At 41.3% G+C, this 18,592-nt stretch overlaps 1 protein-coding gene across 1 annotated transcript; it reads left to right on the plus strand.

Annotated features, from left to right (window-relative positions):
- The first annotated feature begins 8,231 nt into the window (after positions 1–8,231).
- LOC142620052 (uncharacterized) lies at positions 8,232–10,244 on the plus strand. The gene is made up of 2 exons (XM_075793490.1): positions 8,232–8,633; positions 10,233–10,244. Exons 1-2 carry the CDS (start codon positions 8,232–8,234, stop codon positions 10,242–10,244), a joined length of 414 nt encoding a protein of 137 aa, XP_075649605.1.
- The last annotated feature ends 8,348 nt before the right edge of the window (positions 10,245–18,592 follow it).

Genomic DNA, 18,592 nt, shown 5'->3' on the forward strand with positions numbered 1-18,592 from the left:
ATTGTTGTATAATTGAGTTACATGCAATGTAACCTGATAACACGAAAATCGAGTTATGCCTTTTGTATCTAGATGCAGTCCAGAACTTTGGACAGATCCAAATGCAATCCAAGAGGAATCCAAGTGTCCAGGGGGACATCGTGAATAACTCGATTTCTGTATAATTGAGTTACATGCAATGTAACTCAATAACACTAAAATCGAGTTATGCCTTTCGGATCCACATGCAATCCAGAACTTTGGACAGATCTAGATGCAATCCAAGAGGAATCCAAGTGTCCAAGGGGACATTGTAAATAACTCGATTTCTTTATAATCGAGTTACATGCATCGTAACTTAATACCTAGAAACTCGAGTTATGCCTTTTGGATCTAGATGCAGTCCAGATCTTTGGACAAATCCAGATGCAATCCAGGAGGAATCTAAGTGTCCAAGGGGATATTGTGCATAACTTGATTTCTGTATAATCGAGTTACATGCAATCATGCCAGATGGTCTGTTTGGTTGTCCTCTTGATCATTGTGTCATGTTAGCCCCTCTCTTTCTCTCTGTTCAATGAATTTGAATCATTTGAGTTACAATACGTATTTTGATGTCAAACATACTAATATATACACCACTCTTTAATTTAGAAGATATAAAATGATACCTCATTCTTTTTGCTCAAGAACACATAAACCAATTACCTTAAGTCATGATTAAAAATAGTTGAGGGTGTCCAATACTCTGCATTAGTGTCTATCACGTACAGTAAGATTTCTTACTCCTGAATTTAGCTATTTTTAATGGTGTCATTTCCTTTTCTTTTGCAGGAGTATCATTGATTGTGTTGAACTTCCATAGCAAGGTACTAATAAGTCTTCCTCACAAAGAAACAAAAAGGCTTTTTTTTTTTTTTTTATAAAGAGAAAATCAATGAAGTATTTCCAAATTCCAACAATATTGTTCTTCACCTAACTTGGTTATTAAATTACTAGATATCACATTTTCCTATTCTGGATTCCATCTATTTTGGAATTTAAATTTTACAAAGCTGAACCAATGCTGTAGTCTGCAATTGTGTTTGCCTATTGTCACTCTTAATAGTCTAAACAGTGGACCCAGAAAGCTAGTCCTTGGATAGTATTGGTATAACGTACAAGTTACAACTGAAGTGCGGAAACTTTCATAATGCTTTGTTTTCTGTACTATTGCAGCAACCTGAGCCATGTTTATCAGAATTTGGTGTTCTGGTGAAATATGTGTCAAACAATGTCTGATTCACTCGGATTAAGTTTCATTAGAAAAAGCACACAATGAGCTTCGATTTAAGGGGATGAATGCGAAAACTCTGAGAGATGATCCCAACTCAAGAAAATGAGAAAATTGTTTTGAAGCACATGTGGATTGAAATGTTCTTATCCTCGTGACTTGTCGAAATCCTAGAACATCGGATGTGTAGAGAGGGAAAATTCCCGACCTATCACAAGCTGACACATCATACTACCAAAGTCCACAAAATACAACCAATTACAAAGCGCCACGTACTGCTGCTAGGTTTTGCCATCGCTATTCAGAAACCAATAGAAATTTGCCAAGTGTCATTGAAATAAAGGCATGAAACTGCATCAGCAGGTGTAAGCAATGACACAAGCAGCTCTGCACATGTAAGCGATGACACAGGCAGCCTCGCACGTGTAAGCGATGACACAGGCAGCCTCGCACGTGTAAGCGATGACATAAGCGGACCAATCAAACTCCGCCACGTGTCGCTCACCTACCCCTAAACTCCTATAAATAGAAGCCTTCCTAAAACATTTAAGAGGACACAGAACAGAGAGAAGGAAGAAGATAGCTTGAGTTCAGAAACCCAGAAGCTCTGCCAGGATCAAACCTCAAAGCCTCCAAGAAATTCAAGAACTTCAACCTCGAATACAAAAAACATTCGAAGCAAAATCATCCAAACTACTCGTCCAGATCTCAAAGTTCACTGGAATCAAGCTCAAAAGCCTCCAGAAATCTCAACAAACCATAAATCAACGGAGCTCTACGGAATCAAGCCTCTAAAGCACCGAAGAACTTCCACCACAAACCTTCAAACACGAAGAACACACGAAGAACACGAAGAACACGAAGAACACGAAGAACAAAGAATTTCTAACAAGCTCATAGCCAGAGATTCATTGTAATTCCGTTTCAAAGATCTTCGATCCATTCCTCAGCCAAATTGAAGAATATCTTATGTTCAAATCAAAATCACATTACCACAAATCCAATCAATAAATCTTTCAAGGAGATCGAATCAGAGGATCACTCTTTTGTAATTACAGAGAATTGTACCACACATTTATCAATACAAATTCGCATTTGTGAAACTATTTTACTTGTTTGATTTATTTCGAACTAAGAAATTTAGTCGTCTACAAATTCTGGCACGCCCAGTGGGACATCTCTGCCTCTCATCTCTTTCTCCTTCAAAAGAAAAGAAATTCGATCTGCTACTAGCTTCGATGGCTTCTAACAAGAATGCTCAAAAATCGGTGATGGATGCTTCCATTGCGGATGATTATGTCGGCCCAATCACTCGTAGTCGATCCAAAGCTCTTGATCAACCGCAACCCCAATCAACTAAGGAAAGCAAGCTTCATAATATCATCTCTCTAGACTTTCTTGCAAAAAGGAAAGCCACCGCTAAGGATTCATCTGTCTCGAAGGATTTTGAGATCAATGATGAATCATCCTCAACAAAGACCTTTTTCTATCAACTCTTCGCCTGTGATGAGAAGCCTAAGGAACAAAATGCCTTTGACTCATCCTGTCTCATCGTTTTCTCCATCATATCTAGAGGTCATGCCAGTAATGATGACCAACACCTCTACTGTGGAAGAAAAGATGGCTGAAATGGAACAAAGGGTCACCCTTCTCACAAAAGCACTTGAAGATAAGGACGTCCAAATTGCAACTCTGATGAATAAACTGGAAGTCCAAGATTCGGGTGAATCAAATCCAGACCTTGAGCACCCTCCTGGCTTTACCTTGAAGGGAGAAAACGCTAAGGGTGATAAGGGAAAAGGAGGTGAAGGCACTTCTCAACAAGGACATTCCACCTCAATGGCCTCGATATCTGTCCAACAACTGCAGGACATGATAACGAACACCATACGAGCACAATATGGAGGTTCTTCCACACATTCTCTCATGTATTCAAAACCATATACGAAGCGCATTGACAATATGAGAATGCCAAATGGGTATCAACCCCCCAAGTTCTTGCAATTCGATGGCAAGGGAAACCCTAAGCAACACATTGCTCACTTTGTAGAAACATGTGAGAACGCAGGGACTCAAGGAGGCCTCTTTGTAAAGCAGTTTGTTCGTTCACTGAAAGGGAATGCCTTTGATTGGTATACAGACTTGGAACCTGAGTCAATTGATAGTTGGGATCAGTTGGAAAGGGAGTTCCTTAACCGGTTTTACAGCACGCGCCGCACGGTAAGCATGATGGAGCTTACCAATACTAAGCAATGGAAAGATGAACCCATTGTTGACTACATCAGTCGATGGCGTTCTTTGAGTTTAGATTGTAAGGATAGACTGTCTGAAATATGTGCTATAGAAATGTGCATCCAAGGCATGCATTGGGGACTTCTGTACATCCTACAAGGGGTAAAACCCCGAACATTCGAAGAATTGGCAACTCGTGCGCACGACATGGAATTGAGTATCTCTTGCCATGAAAATGTGAAACCTCCCGTACCTGAAGAAAAGAAAGAAAGGCGAGAAATAAGGAGAAATGACAGGAATACAAAAAGTAATGTCAAACACTCTATGAATGTCAACCCTGCCCCAGTCAAAATTTCAACAGGAAATGTAAAGGCTAACGAGAAGAGGCCCGAGGGAGGTCAACGACGCGAGACGCGTCGCTCATCACTCAAGGAATGGGAACAAAAGGTGTATCCTTTCCTTGACGCTGATATACTCGAAATGCTAGAACAACTGCTCAACTTGAAATTAATTGAATTGCCAGAATGCAAACGACCGGAAGAAGCAGGAAAGGTTGATGACCCGAACTATTGTAAGTATCATCGCATCATAAGTCATCCGATCCAAAAATGCTTTGTTCTTAAAGAACTCATCATGAAGCTAGCCAAGGAAAGGAAAATCGACTTAGATGTTGGTGATGTTGCTCAGTCAAACCTTGTAACATTTGCTTGCGAGTCGCCTAGTTGCATGTCTCTAACTACTAAGCAGAGGGTGAATACCACGTTCATCCGATTTGGTTCTTTGGAACCTGTTCAAGTTCAACTCTCACAAAAAGCATCTGATTATAATTCAAATGATGATAAAAAGTCAACAATGGATGAGGAAGAGGGTTGGACGTTGGTTACTCGTAAGAGATGGAAGAAGAGACGAGTATTCCCTCTTCATTTCATCACCCAAGAGTCCAGAAAAACACAAAACCAAATTCAGCCGCAGTCAAGAAGAAAGAATGATAAAAGGAAAGAAAGACTAAGAACGGAAATGTGCGATGATTCGGCACAAACCCAAAAATTTCGAAGTCTTGTCACATTGGAAGAATTTTTCCCCATAAAATTCTTTCAAAACAAGTCAGCGGAGGCTGTTCACACGGTCTCTCGTTGTGAGGTTGATGAAAAACAGAACGGTGTTGACCATGGTAGTTCAAATGAGACTTTGTCGCCTTTAGAACAACTCAAAACTCAGGTTGATAAAGTGGAACCCTCACAATCCTCCACCTCACCGAAAGAAGGGATCACCCAAGCTCTTGAAAAGCCAAAGATTTACACTCCTTGTGCCAATACACTTCAACAAACACAGGAATGTTTCGCGTGCTCCCCAGACTTGACTTTCACTGACGAAGATCTATTATTAGGCCCTAAGCCTCACAATCGTCCACTTTATGTCTCTGGTTATGTTCGTGAACAAAAAATTGATCGCATTCTCATTGATGGAGGCTCAGCTATTAATATACTGCCGAAAATGACAATGAGACGACTTGGTCTTGCTATGGAGGAATTATCACACAGTCGCTTGGTCATACAAGGTTTTAACCAAGGAGGACAACGCGCCATCGGCATGATACACTTGGAGTTAATTATTGAAGAATTGACAAGTAATATTCTGTTCCATGTCATTGATGCCAAGACAACCTACAACATGTTGTTAGGACGTCCATGGATTCATGGGAACGGAATAGTGCCGTCAACTTTGCATCAATGTTTCAAGTATCTTCAGGGTGGAATAAAGAAAGTAGATGCCGACTTGAAGCCTTTTTCTGAAACTGAAGCTCACTTTGCTGACGCAAAGTTTTATGTAGAAGATGATATCCCTAATGAAGTTCTCCCAGTTGAAGTCCCGTCCATGAAAAGCAAGCAGGATGAAAAGAAGCATGTTAAATTCATCACTAGAAAGGATGTTCCTTCCTCAAAGGAAGATCCACGACATGGGAATAACCAGTCTAGTGAGTCTACTAGCAATTCAGAGAAAGCAGATGAAAGCTCTACGCCTTCCAATAACCCTCCATTCCTCCGTTATGTACCATTGTCACGCCGCAAAAACGGACAATCACCATTCACGGAATGCCTTCAATCTACAATGGATATGCGAAGACCTCCTACAGAGCTCACGATGAAGGATGTAGCCATGTTGAAAGAAAATCATGTAATGCCTTTAACTTCATCCACAAATCCTTTGCCCTCAAAGCCACTAAATGGATTCGTGAAGTCTTCACAAAGTCTGACAGAGCATGGTGTTCTACCAAGTAAACGGACGAAAGAATGGTTTGACCCAAAGGCATATAGGCTATTAGCCAAAGCAGGCTATGATTTCTCAAAACAAAGCGGCCTAGGGAAACTAATTCCAGAAGCTACCGGAGAAAAGATGCACGGTCTTAGTAAAACGCAAGGGAAAATGCGACTTGAAGGGCATGAAATTCCTATCCCAAAGACCGGAATAGGTTATACTCCAGAACCACCGGCTCAAATATGGATCAATAAAAGAAGCAATGCTTCAAGTTCCCAATACATAACAGCAGAGGTTGATGAAAGTCCGAATCAAAGAAAAAATCACTCTTCATCACGCATCTCAGTATTTGATCGCATTAAAGCTTCATCGTCACGAATTACAGTGTTCGACAGGTTGAATACGGCTTGTTTAATGCAAAGTCGGGACACTCTTGCGTGTGGATCAGTCTTTAATCGATTGGGGGCAACAAAAAGGCCCATTGATACTTGCTCTGAAAGTTTAATAAACTCTGAGGACCAAAAGGAGGAGAAAGCTAATGATGAGATATGTAGTAATATTCCTTCACGCATGAAGCGTAACTTTATCTTGGATATCAGCACTGAAGGAGCTCTCAAAGTCAAAAGGCGAACGATTGTACACACAAGTCAGTCACTCGCCCACAATGAGCAAAATGAAGAAGTATCATCCTCGTTTCACATCACAGTAGAAGAAGATACACTGTCAGATGATGAAGCCGCAAAGAATGAGGTCGATGAAGCTCCCCTGGCCTTGGAGGATGAAGTACAGGCTACAGTTGATGAACTTAAAGAGATCAATTTAGGAACTACTGAAGAACCTCGACCAACTTTCATTAGTGCCCTTCTCACTCCTGCAGAAGAAGAAGGATACCTCCAGCTCCTGGTAGAATATAAAGATGTGTTTGCTTGGACTTACAAAGAAATGCCTGGGCTCAATCCAAGTATTGCTTTACATCATTTGGCAGTAAAGAAGGGCGTGCACCCAGTAAAACAAGCTCAAAGGCGCTTTCGGCCGGAGCTTATCCCTCAAATAGAAACTGAGGTCAATAAGCTAATTGAGGCAGGCTTCATCCGTGAAGTACAGTATCCGGAGTGGATCGCTAATATCGTCCCTGTCAAAAAGAAGAATGGACAAATCCGGGTGTGCGTTGACTTCCGTGATCTGAACAATGCGTGTCCCAAGGATGATTTTCCGTTGCCTATCACTGAGATCATGGTTGACGCCACTACTGGTCATGAAGCCTTATCTTTCATGGATGGCTCTTCTGGTTACAACCAAATTCGAATGAATCCTAAGGATGAAGAGTTCACAGCTTTTCGTACCCCTAAAGGTATTCTTTGTTACAAAGTGATGCCTTTTGGATTAAAGAAGCGGTGCTACTTATCAACGAGCCATGCAAAAGATCTTTGATAATGTACTTCATAAGTACGTGGAGTGTTATGTCGATGATCTGGTGGTTAAATCAAAAAGGAGGGAAGACCATCTGGTAGATTTGCGATCCGTGTTCAACCGCTTAAGAAAGTATCAGCTTAAAATGAACCCTCGCAAATGCGCTTTCGGTGTAACATCCGGGAAATTTCTTGGTTTCGTTGTTAGGCACCGCGGTATTGAAATTGACCAGTCCAAAATTGAAGCCATCCAGAAAATGCCAGAGCCTAAGAACCTGCGAGAACTTAGAGGCTTGCAAGGAAAACTAGCTTACATACGACGATTCATTTCAAACTTGGCAGGTCGATGTCAACCTTTCAATAGATTAATGAAAAAGGATGCACACTTTCAATGGGATGAGGCTTGCAGCAATGCTTTTGCGCGCATCAAAAGATACTTGCTTAATCCTCCAGTTTTAGGTGCTCCTATCCCGGGAAAGCCTTTGGTGTTGTACATCGCAGCACAAGAAAGGTCTCTAGGTGCTCTTATGGCACAAGAAAATAAAGAAGGGAAAGAAAGAGCCCTTTATTATTTGAGTCGAACTCTCAATGGAGCTGAATTAAATTATTCTCCTATTGAAAAGATGTGCCTCGCTCTTTTCTTTGCCGTAGACAAACTGGAACATTACATGCAAGCACATACGGTCCGTTTGATAGCAAAAGTGGATCCGGTTAAATATGTCCTCTCTAGGCCAGTGGTTTCGGGTCGCATAGCTCGATGGGCAGTCTTGCTGCAACAATACGACCTTACATATGTTCCGCAAAAAGCCATCAAAGGACAAGTATTGGCAGATTTCTTAGCTGATCACCCAGTTCCATCTGATTGGGAATTCTCTGATGATTTCCCAGACGAGGATGTGTTTTACATTGAAGTAATGCCACCATGGATGATGTTTTTCGATGGGGCTGCACGTCAAGAAGGAGCGGGGGCAGGTGTAGTGTTTGTTTCTCCACAACGACAAATACTTCTATATTCGTTCTCATTAAGTGAACTTTGCTCCAACAATGTAGCCGAATATCAAGCATTGATCATTGGTCTACAAATGGCCATTGAAATTGGCATATCGCATCTCGAAGTCTTTGGGGATTCCAAATTAATTATCAACCAAACCTTGGAGCAGTATGATGTCAAGAAAGAGGACCTTGTCCCTTATTGCAAATATGCGAAGAAATTGCTCACAAATTTTGAGGCAATTACATTGGAGCATATACCGAGGAAGGAGAATAGACAGGCTGATGCTTTAGCTAATCTGGCTACCACCTTAGCATTATCCCAAGAAGAGACTGCCAAAGTTGCTGTTTCCCAAAGGTGGGTGGTGCCTTCCGTGATTGAAGAAGAAAAAGAAGAAAATCAGGCCAACGTCATTTCTGTATGCCTTGTCGAAAAGGAAGATTGGCGACAAACGCTCATTGAGTACCTTCAACATGGAAGACTCCCAGATGATGTACGCCATAAGACTGAAGTTCGGCGAAGGGCTGCTCGATTTATTTACTATAAAGAAACTCTCTTCCGCCGTTCATTTGATGGTTTGTTTCTCCGTTGCTTAGGAGAGGAAGAGGCTAAACAAGCCTTAGAAGAAGCTCATTCTGGAATATGTGGTGCACACCAATCAGGTCCTAAGTTACACTACAGGATCAAGCGAATGGGTTACTATTGGCCTACGATGGTGCAAGATTCCATAGAGTATGCTAAGAAGTGCGAAGCTTGTCAATATCATGCAAACTTCATCCATCAACCACCAGAACCTCTACACCCAACTGTAGCTTCTTGGCCTTTTGATGCATGGGGGCTTGACGCAATAGGACCATTACCAAAATCATCTGGCGGCCATTTGTACATCTTGGCTGCAACTGATTACTTCTCGAAATGGGCAGAAGCTGTGCCTCTTAGGGAAGTAAAGAAAGAGACGGTGGTCAATTTTATCCGAACTCACTTGATCTATCGGTATGGTGTCCCTCGATATATCATAACCGATAATGGCAAACCGTTTCAGAATAGATTGATGACAGAGTTGTGCGAGAAATTTGCATTCAAACAGTACAATTCTTCTATGTACAATGCTCCAGCGAATGGATTAGCCGAAGCCTTTAACAAAACTCTTGGCAGTTTGTTAAAGAAAGTGGTATCCAAAACTAAGCGAGACTGGCATGAAAGAATTGGAGAAGCATTATGGGCATATCGAACAACATTTCGAACGCCTACTCAAGCGACCCCGTATTCTCTCGTTTATGGAGTAGAAGCTATCCTTCCCTTAGAACGCCAGATCCCATCACTACGGATTGCCATTCAAGAAGGGTTAACTGAAGAGGAAAATGCCAAGCTTAGGTTACAAGAGTTGGAGGCACTGGATGAGAAAAGGCTCGAGGCCCAACAACGCCTTGAGTGCTATCAAGCTCGTTTGTCAAGCGCATTCAATAAAAAAGTTAAACCACGATCATTCCAAGTTGGTGACTTAGTCCTCGCTGTTCGAAGACCTATCATCATGACTCATCGTACAGGCGGTAAGTTCACCTCGAAATGGGATGGACCTTATGTTGTACAAGAAGTCTACACTAATGGAGCTTACAAGTTGATTGACCAGGAGGGTGTAAGGATCGGCCCCATCAATGGGAAGTTCCTCAAACGCTTCTATGCTTGAAAATCAAGAATTGCTCCTCGGTAAGAGCTTAAACTACCCACTGCAGCACTACAAGAGTACATGATGTTTTTCCATTACCTTTGAAAGTGCACGAATAAGGAGAAATTAATCCCATTCTATGTCACCATTTGTGAGTGTGGCGTAGTGGTTGGATGCCCATGTCACCCTTGAGGCCAAGGTCTCGGGTTCGATTAGTGGTGATACCCACTATTGCGCAATTGGTACCCATGAAACGCCGTGGGGTGTAGGGCGAGGATTACACACGTGAGCCCTCCCTTTTTGTAAACAAAAAAAAAAAACAAAAAAAAAACAAAAAAAAAAAAAAAAAATGGTTTCATTGTTAAAACATGAAAAGAAAAGAGCAGGGAATAAGTCTTCTTTATTGATTAAAGGAAAATGGTACAGGAGAAAGCATGATGACACGTATGAAAGGAATTGAAATACAAAAGATTACGACATCCATTTTAAGTCTTTCAAACTGGAACGACGATCTTCCAGCAAGGTTCGTATCCTCTCTAAAGCCTCTATATCTTGGTCTTCAAGAACGGGAGCGGATTTGACTTCTTCAAGTTGTTCCTCCAAAGCTTGCACAACGTCGTCTTGTTCAACTTGATGAGATTCGATTTGAAACAATGATTGTTCTAAATGGCCAAGCTCGGTTTGCAAATTAGCCATCCTCAAAGTAATAGTATCAAGCTCGGTCTTCAAAGATGCCTTCTTATGTAATGCCTCAGCAAGGAGGAATTCAACTTTAGTCTCGCGTTGAATTAAGACAGCAGAACTTGGTCGTGTAGTCAGAGATTCTTTCATCTTCAAATAGTCTGCAACACCCTTGCAATATTTGTCAACATTTTCGCGCAAGTATTGAGGGTCCACTCCAAGAATGGCAATCTCACTATAAATTTCATGTGCTTCGGCTTGTGGGAGGATATTGTCTGTAGAAAGATTCGAAAGCCTGTTTAAAAGAACATCTCCCAGCATAGAAGCTCCTGTCCTACGCACAGAAGAAATATGCACCTTGGCATGGAATATAGAGGCTTCTGGAGGGTCGATTGGTTGCAAGGGAGAGAGAGGTGTCATTTCTGTCTCAATTGAAAATTTGGATGACGTGCCAGCATCAGCAAACTTACGCCTCTTGAGGTCTGAACTCTTCGTAGATGGCTTTGAGGTAGAAGACTGACTATGTGTAAAAAGATGTGCATGATCAGTAGAAGTCTCCGCATCAACACCTTTCATAGGATTCTTCGAATGTTTCCAACTAGGATTGAAGTCGTCACACACCTCCTTTTCAGAAATTTCAATGGCATCCCTAACTGGTACAGCAAGCGAACCTTTGATGCTTTGACTTGGTGCAAACTTTGACAAGGGTTGTGGGATGTCTGAATCTTGAAGATCCTCCTTTCCCTTCTGAGGCTTGTTGGGCGTCACTAATTTAACAGAGGAGGCAATTTCAACTAGTAAATTTGTTCCGTTGGTAAAATCAGTTTTACATACTCCTTCCCACCATTGTTGGTAGCTATGTCTGACTCGGCTTCCAAAGTCTGACGCAAAAGCCAAAATGAGTACCTTAGAATCTGTGTTGCGGCAGGTGAAAGATTGGTAGAATTGGTACAGATCCTTTAAAGAACCTGTATGAATTTCTTCCTTTAAGTCACTTGGAATGTCTTGATGAAATCCAAAGCGCCGACTGAATCGGTGGGGGCTATATGCTTCTACAATGTGTTGGTCTTCACATCGAAATGTCAAATACCCTGAGCGAAGGCTCATAAAGTATCCGAACCTCTGAATGGATAAACGATCATTATCAACAAATGTCTGGTCATAGTTTCTACTAAAAGCAGTCCCTTGCCAAAAGAAGTCGGTGGCAGTTCGTATCTGCTTTCGTGCGGACAATTCACAGAATACAGAAGCAGAACCCACACCAGAGTATTTAGTCATCAAAGGAGGGGATAGTTTGGCATGAACGATGCGGTTGCTTTTGAAAAAATGACCCACCCAAGCATAAACATAATGAATAGCAAAACTAGCTCCAGACTTGCTCGGAGTAGGAGAGGAAGAAATGGTGTTAAGCCCACGATAAATGCTAGCCAGTACTGGGGGGGCAAGGCCAAATGAACGACCATTGGCCATAGAACTAGCAATCTTGAAAGTGCCGGGACGGATGCTATTCAGATCCTTGTTAGGAAAGACAAATATGCACGGCCCGGCAGGAAAGGAGTGCCGATAGGTAAGTCTCCTCCTTTGAGTCACCCTCAATTTGAAGATCTGCAAAGACCCCGTGTTCTTTATCAGACCATGGTCCAGGCTCGTTTATCTCGCCGAAGGGATTCTGACTCCACTTGGGAATGGTTGCCCGTCTCACTGGTTTTCTGGGAGCTGGGTACTTGCTGTTTCCTCTGTACCAAAAAGTAATCCAGTCACGAACGCTCACTTTCCCTTGCCTTTTCATCCGGTTTTGAAGGTGATGATACGCCATGAAAAGGTAGCGGCGGCGTGCGGTAGATAGGGTCGTCCTTCGTCATTTGTGCCATTTAGCTCTTGTGCATTGGGTACCACTTCATCATAAAATGCACCGGTGCAAGGAAGCCCGCCAAGAATGGAAAGATCCCATGGTGTGATAGAAATTTCCCCAACTGAGGTATGGAGGGTATTGGTAGACGGACTCCAACATTCACACAACGCCTTCATGAGATTCTCATCATGATCATATGTGAATAGAGAGGCAAAGACAGCATCGTAGAGGTGGACCGCATCAAGAAGGTGCTTACACCGACCAAGCACATCTTCTAGCCAATCCCAATAAAGAAAAAAATAGGAAAACCCTCCATTCATGCTAAAGGAAGAATCCCAATTGGCGCATTTTGCGATTATCTCTCGTCCCAAAGTGTTGTACGACTTTGACTTGGCAACATTTTTGTGATGCGAAGCAAGAAGAATAACTATCTCCGGATTAGAGCCGCCATCAGAGTGGATAATTTGTGACCATTTTGGCAAATTGAGAGGATAAGAGTTACGGCCCCATCTCTCTGAAAATCTTCCAATTATGGGCGGACGAACAATCAAAGTTGTAGCCTTTGCATCCTTGTCGTCTTTCTCTTTACAAATAAATAAGGCTGGTTCTTGCCCAATCTTCGAATCCTTGAAATAAAGCATCATGATTCCCTGAAAAAAAAAAAAAAAAAAAATCAGTGAAAATTTTAATAATAATAACAAATAAATAATGAATTTAAAAAAATATATATAATAAAAAAAAAAAAATGAAATCTCTACACTTTTATTCAGAAGATTACACTTTGAATAAATGTATGCATGCCCGTAGGGCTTTATATAGAAAATTTCTGGGATAAACAGACAAGAAAAATGAGGAGAAGTAACAAAGTTCAACAAATCAAAGCTTCCCTTCCAGAATTTTCAAATCTCCTGTCAGAGCAGCCACCAGAACGTCTTCATCCTGTCAGAGCAGCCACCATAATGTCTTCATCCTGTCAGGGAGGCCACCAGAATTCCTGCATCCTGTCAGAGCAGCCACCATAATGTCTTCATCCTGTCAGGGAGGCCACCAGAATTCCTGCATCCTGTCAGGGCGGCCACCACAAAATAAGACCAGAGAAAAAGAAAGCTGTAAGTCCAACAAAGACCCACGACTTTCTCGTCCAAGTTGGTGAAAATCCAGACCTTATTTCACAAATCTGACACCACAGGAGTCTTCTACAGCCTTCGATGCGCCAAACACGAAAGTTACGAGCCCGAGATACCCGGCCAAGCGCCACCCCGCGCCGCCACAAATTCTCGGTGACCCGCGGGTTTCTCATTCAAAGCGAGCAAATCTATGCACAATTTCACAAACTGACCATATAGCAGTCTTCTACGGCCTTGTAACTGCAACATTTGAAAATTTCAAGCCCAAACGATGAGCCACGCGCCGCCACGCGCCGCCAGAAGGTCCGGCAATCCCAGCGTCAGTTGCACGCGCTTCCACGCGCCGCTGAATGACCTCACGCGCTTCCACGCGCCGGCGCTCCCTCACGCGCTTGCACGCGCCACGCGTGACACGCGCTCCTCGTCGATGACGTCACGGATGACGTCATCCTCCTGGCCGGTTCAATCCGCTTAGACCCGGTTCGACCCGGAAAATCCGACCCGGATCCGAACCGCCTGAAAAAAAAAAAAAAAAAAAAAAAAAAAAAAAAAAAAAAAAAAAAAAAAAAAAAAAAAAAAAAAAAAATTTGACAAATTAAGACTTTGACCAAAAAAAAAAAAAAAAAAAAGTCAAAATTTTCAAAATGGACCTGTCCCACTCAATTTTTCACGTACTTTCCAATTTTGGGGCCTGTTTCTTCAACCAAAACTCGAAAATTGCACAACAGTCCAATTTCTAAAAAATTGACTTTTGCACAAATTTTGACCAAAAGTCAAAATTTTTAAGATTGACCTGTCTGGCTCAATTTTTCATGTACTTTCCAATTTTGGAGTCTGTTTCTTCAACCGAGATTCGAAAATTGCACAACAGTCCAATTTCTAAAAAAATTGACTTTTGCACAAATTTTGACCAAAAGTCAAAATTTTTAAGATTGACCTGTCTTGCTCAATTTTTCGTGTGCTTTCCAATTTTTGGTTCTATTTATTCATTTGAGAATCCAAAAATTGCTCAAATAGTGTGATTCTACAGCTATTGGCTTTGATGTAAACTCTGACCGAAAATCAAGATGTTCAAGCGAAACTTGTCCTATTAAGTTTTCGCAAAGATTTTAATTTTGAAATCTAGGTATTTGTTTTGGACCAAGAGACTACATCCGCTTCTCCAAAGTACTAGCGGTATCCAAAATTTAAGCTCTCAAGATCATAATTTGAGATCCATCCATTTGGTCCGGATTCCCTCAAAATTATCCTCCAGACTTGATCAAGGCTCCCCTTTCAAAAACAGACGAACTCTCACAAGTATGTCTCAGAATTGAAATTACATTGGGTCACTGCTTCAACCTATTATTTTCGTCGGTGCCTACCAGTCTCCAACCTAACGTTCCCATTCGGCGCCCACCATTCTCATCCACCGTTCCCATTCGGCGTCTACCATTCTCATCCACCGTTCCGACCGAGAAGTCTCATCCGCCATTCTTAACTACCCAGCTACCATTCTTCATCTCTTCGCTATAAATAGAAGGGCCGGATTCGCTAAGTCCATCAAGAAAAAAAAAACACATACACTGAGTTATGAAATGAAAATTTGCTTCTTTCAAATTTTCAAATCCTCCTTCTCACAGCCAGTTCTCACTATGGTCTCGTCATTCTCAATACCAAGCAACCAAGATCACTTCATGATCAGTTTGAAATCAACCCCTTCATGGTTCAGTAGCAACCCTTCTCACAACATCATCATTGTTTTAGGATTCAAACAAATTTTGTTTCCTCACATAATGACCACGTTTGTTCATAGAGTTATTCATAACAAGGTCGGCATCGTTGTTCCATGCTTTCTTGGATTTGGTTCACCAGGAAATCCAAGTCCGGCGAAGACACCCGTTCCTAAGACCGGGGCTTCCGTAGTCTCTCTTCATTGTTTGGTCTCCCAATAGAAGCGGTGGTTCGGAACAAACAGCAGCATGGCTGGTTTCTAAAACCAGGATCACAAGTTAGCTCCATCTTTCATTTGTTATGCTTTCCCAATAAAAATGCATCAAGTGAAGATGGTAAGAAGTGTTGGGGTATCCTACAAATTGTCTCCCATCCAACACTTGTGATGACCTCCAAGGTGCCAGCTCATCAGAAATTAGCCTTTGGTGTCGGTGAAGGGTTACCAAAGCCTCGTCCCATGTTTCCGCCATCATGGGGTCCAAATGTCATCGTTGCTGGTACCACGAAACACACTTTCTGGAATTACTCCAACTTAAGATCAGCTTGAAGAATTTCAGAAAATATACTTCTGAAATTACTTCAACTTAATGTCCGTCAGTATGGTCCAGTCACACAGGCACATTCAACGACTTGCCGTCGGACATCATTCAGCATGCAGCCAGTCCCACATCTGAAGGTGTACGTCCCAGAGACATCTACTCCAGAGAGTCCTCAACATGCAGGGTCAGAGCCATGATGTCATATATCCCACCCATCCACTTGGCTTCATCACCATCTTTTTCACCATCAACAACAACAATCCCAAAATACTCTTCTGAAATTACCTCAACTTAACCAGAATGATGCAATAACGCAAGCACATTCAACCATACTCCCACATGTTCTCTCTGTGATCCGAGGTATACCCTTCAGCTATAACTTCACCAGAAGTCCTTAAAAATAAGAGGCTAGCTCCAGAGCTCTGCATGCTGTATGCCAACATTCTCACCTCTTCTCCATCTTCAACACCCTGTGATCGCCACCAACAATCCAAAATACTCTTCTGAAATTACCTCAGCTTAACATCTACCGAAATGTTTCAATCTTGCAAGTACATCCAATTTCTTGCAAATAACTTTCAGCCCCACCAACCCACTCCAAGTACCATTGAATACTCTTCTGAAATTACTTTGACTTAACCTTTGCTCAGAAAGCTCGGTCACACGAGTACATTCAAATACGGGCAGACCCCTTCTCAGTCTCATCAAAACCTTTCATATGGGTGGGACTACTCTTCTGCAATTACTTCATCCTGCTAAAAGCTCCACCACCTTCAGCTATTTCACTAGAAGAGTCAAGTATAAAAAGGAATCCACTTTCTTTCAAGACTCATTCATTCACCACACTCTAAAAAAAAAAAAATTGTGTGCATGAACGAGTCTCGAGGGGGCATTTGTAGAGAGGGAAAATTCCCGACCTATCACAAGCTGACACATCATACTACCAAAGTCCACAAAATACAACCAATTACAAAGCGCCACGTACTGCTGCTAGGTTTTGCCATCGCTATTCAGAAACCAATAGAAATTTGCCAAGTGTCATTGAAATAAAGGCATGAAACTGCATCAGCAGGTGTAAGCAATGACACAAGCAGCTCTGCACATGTAAGCGATGACACAGGCAGCCTCGCACGTGTAAGCGATGACACAGGCAGCCTCGCACGTGTAAGCGATGACATAAGCGGACCAATCAAACTCCGCCACGTGTCGCTCACCTACCCCTAAACTCCTATAAATAGAAGCCTTCCTAAAACATTTAAGAGGACACAGAACAGAGAGAAGGAAGAAGATAGCTTGAGTTCAGAAACCCAGAAGCTCTGCCAGGATCAAACCTCAAAGCCTCCAAGAAATTCAAGAACTTCAACCTCGAATACAAAAAACATTCGAAGCAAAATCATCCAAACTACTCGTCCAGATCTCAAAGTTCACTGGAATCAAGCTCAAAAGCCTCCAGAAATCTCAACAAACCATAAATCAACGGAGCTCTACGGAATCAAGCCTCTAAAGCACCGAAGAACTTCCACCACAAACCTTCAAACACGAAGAACACACGAAGAACACGAAGAACACGAAGAACACGAAGAACAAAGAATTTCTAACAAGCTCATAGCCAGAGATTCATTGTAATTCCGTTTCAAAGATCTTCGATCCATTCCTCAGCCAAATTGAAGAATATCTTATGTTCAAATCAAAATCACATTACCACAAATCCAATCAATAAATCTTTCAAGGAGATCGAATCAGAGGATCACTCTTTTGTAATTACAGAGAATTGTACCACACATTTATCAATACAAATTCGCATTTGTGAAACTATTTTACTTGTTTGATTTATTTCGAACTAAGAAATTTAGTCGTCTACAGGATGCCAGGAAAAAAAAAAAAAAAAAAAATTGGTATCATCAAGTTTTCCAACTACATCTCATTTGCATAAATCTGAGACCGATGAATCTAATGACAATGTTGTAGTCTTATTACCGAAAAAGAAAAGTATTGTTTTTTGCTATATAAGTCTAAACTTGTCAGTATCTGAGAAGACTTAACTTGGTACTCTTCTTTGCTATATAAATTTTTTGAAAGCTTCCTAACAACATCTAAAAAATTGGACGATGCAACTAGAAAGTAAAATTAGCCCTTTCTAACTAAATAACTGAGAAGAGTTTGAAGGGAACCAAACCAACCTGATATATTGAACTCTACAAAAATATAAGACACACTTATCGCATTAGAAGCACACTAATATTATTGTGGGGGCTTTTATTTGCTTTTTTCAAAATCAAAAACCTTAAGGCTTCGTTTCTCCAAAATGACGAACTTGACCACAATCAAAAGCATAATTAAGTCAAATTTCTCCAAAATAGCCACATTGCCTTATGAGGCCCACAAAATTATACTAATTGAGGAATTACAGTAGAGATAACATTATCCAATACAAAAAGATAATAAGCACCACGATATTTGGGCCATTGTTGGGGTTTGTACGGTTCGGAGTTCTTGAATTACTTTGAGGATCTTAAAGGTTGTTTTTATGTAACTTTAGACGTTTGCACATAATTTCAAAAGTTTTTAGGAGGTGTCAATTGAGTTATAATACTCTTGATATATTCATTAGCACATTATTTTATAAATTTTTTGTAGAAAAATTTATAATAAATTAATAACTTTAGGCATTTACCATATTGTTTTGGTGACATTTAAAGTCCAAGTTTAGCGACAATAGCTACAATTGCAAATAAGTTCCTTGATGACATTCAGGGTGTGTTTATTTGCAAGTAAAATAAGATGGATGGAAAACTTTGGAGAGAAAATAGTAAGGATAACTTTTTTTGGAGTTTGTTGGGTTGGGTAAAAAGGAAGGAAAATAAATGGTGAGGT

The sequence above is a fragment of the Castanea sativa genome, chromosome 12 (genome assembly GCF_040712315.1).
Source record: "Castanea sativa cultivar Marrone di Chiusa Pesio chromosome 12, ASM4071231v1".
Lineage (NCBI taxonomy): Eukaryota > Viridiplantae > Streptophyta > Magnoliopsida > Fagales > Fagaceae > Castanea > Castanea sativa.

Excerpts from the sequence above, each read along its gene's own strand:
- LOC142620052 (XM_075793490.1), top strand. The coding sequence starts at position 8,232 with ATGGCCATTGAAATTGGCATATCGCATCTCGAAGTCTTTGGGGATTCC.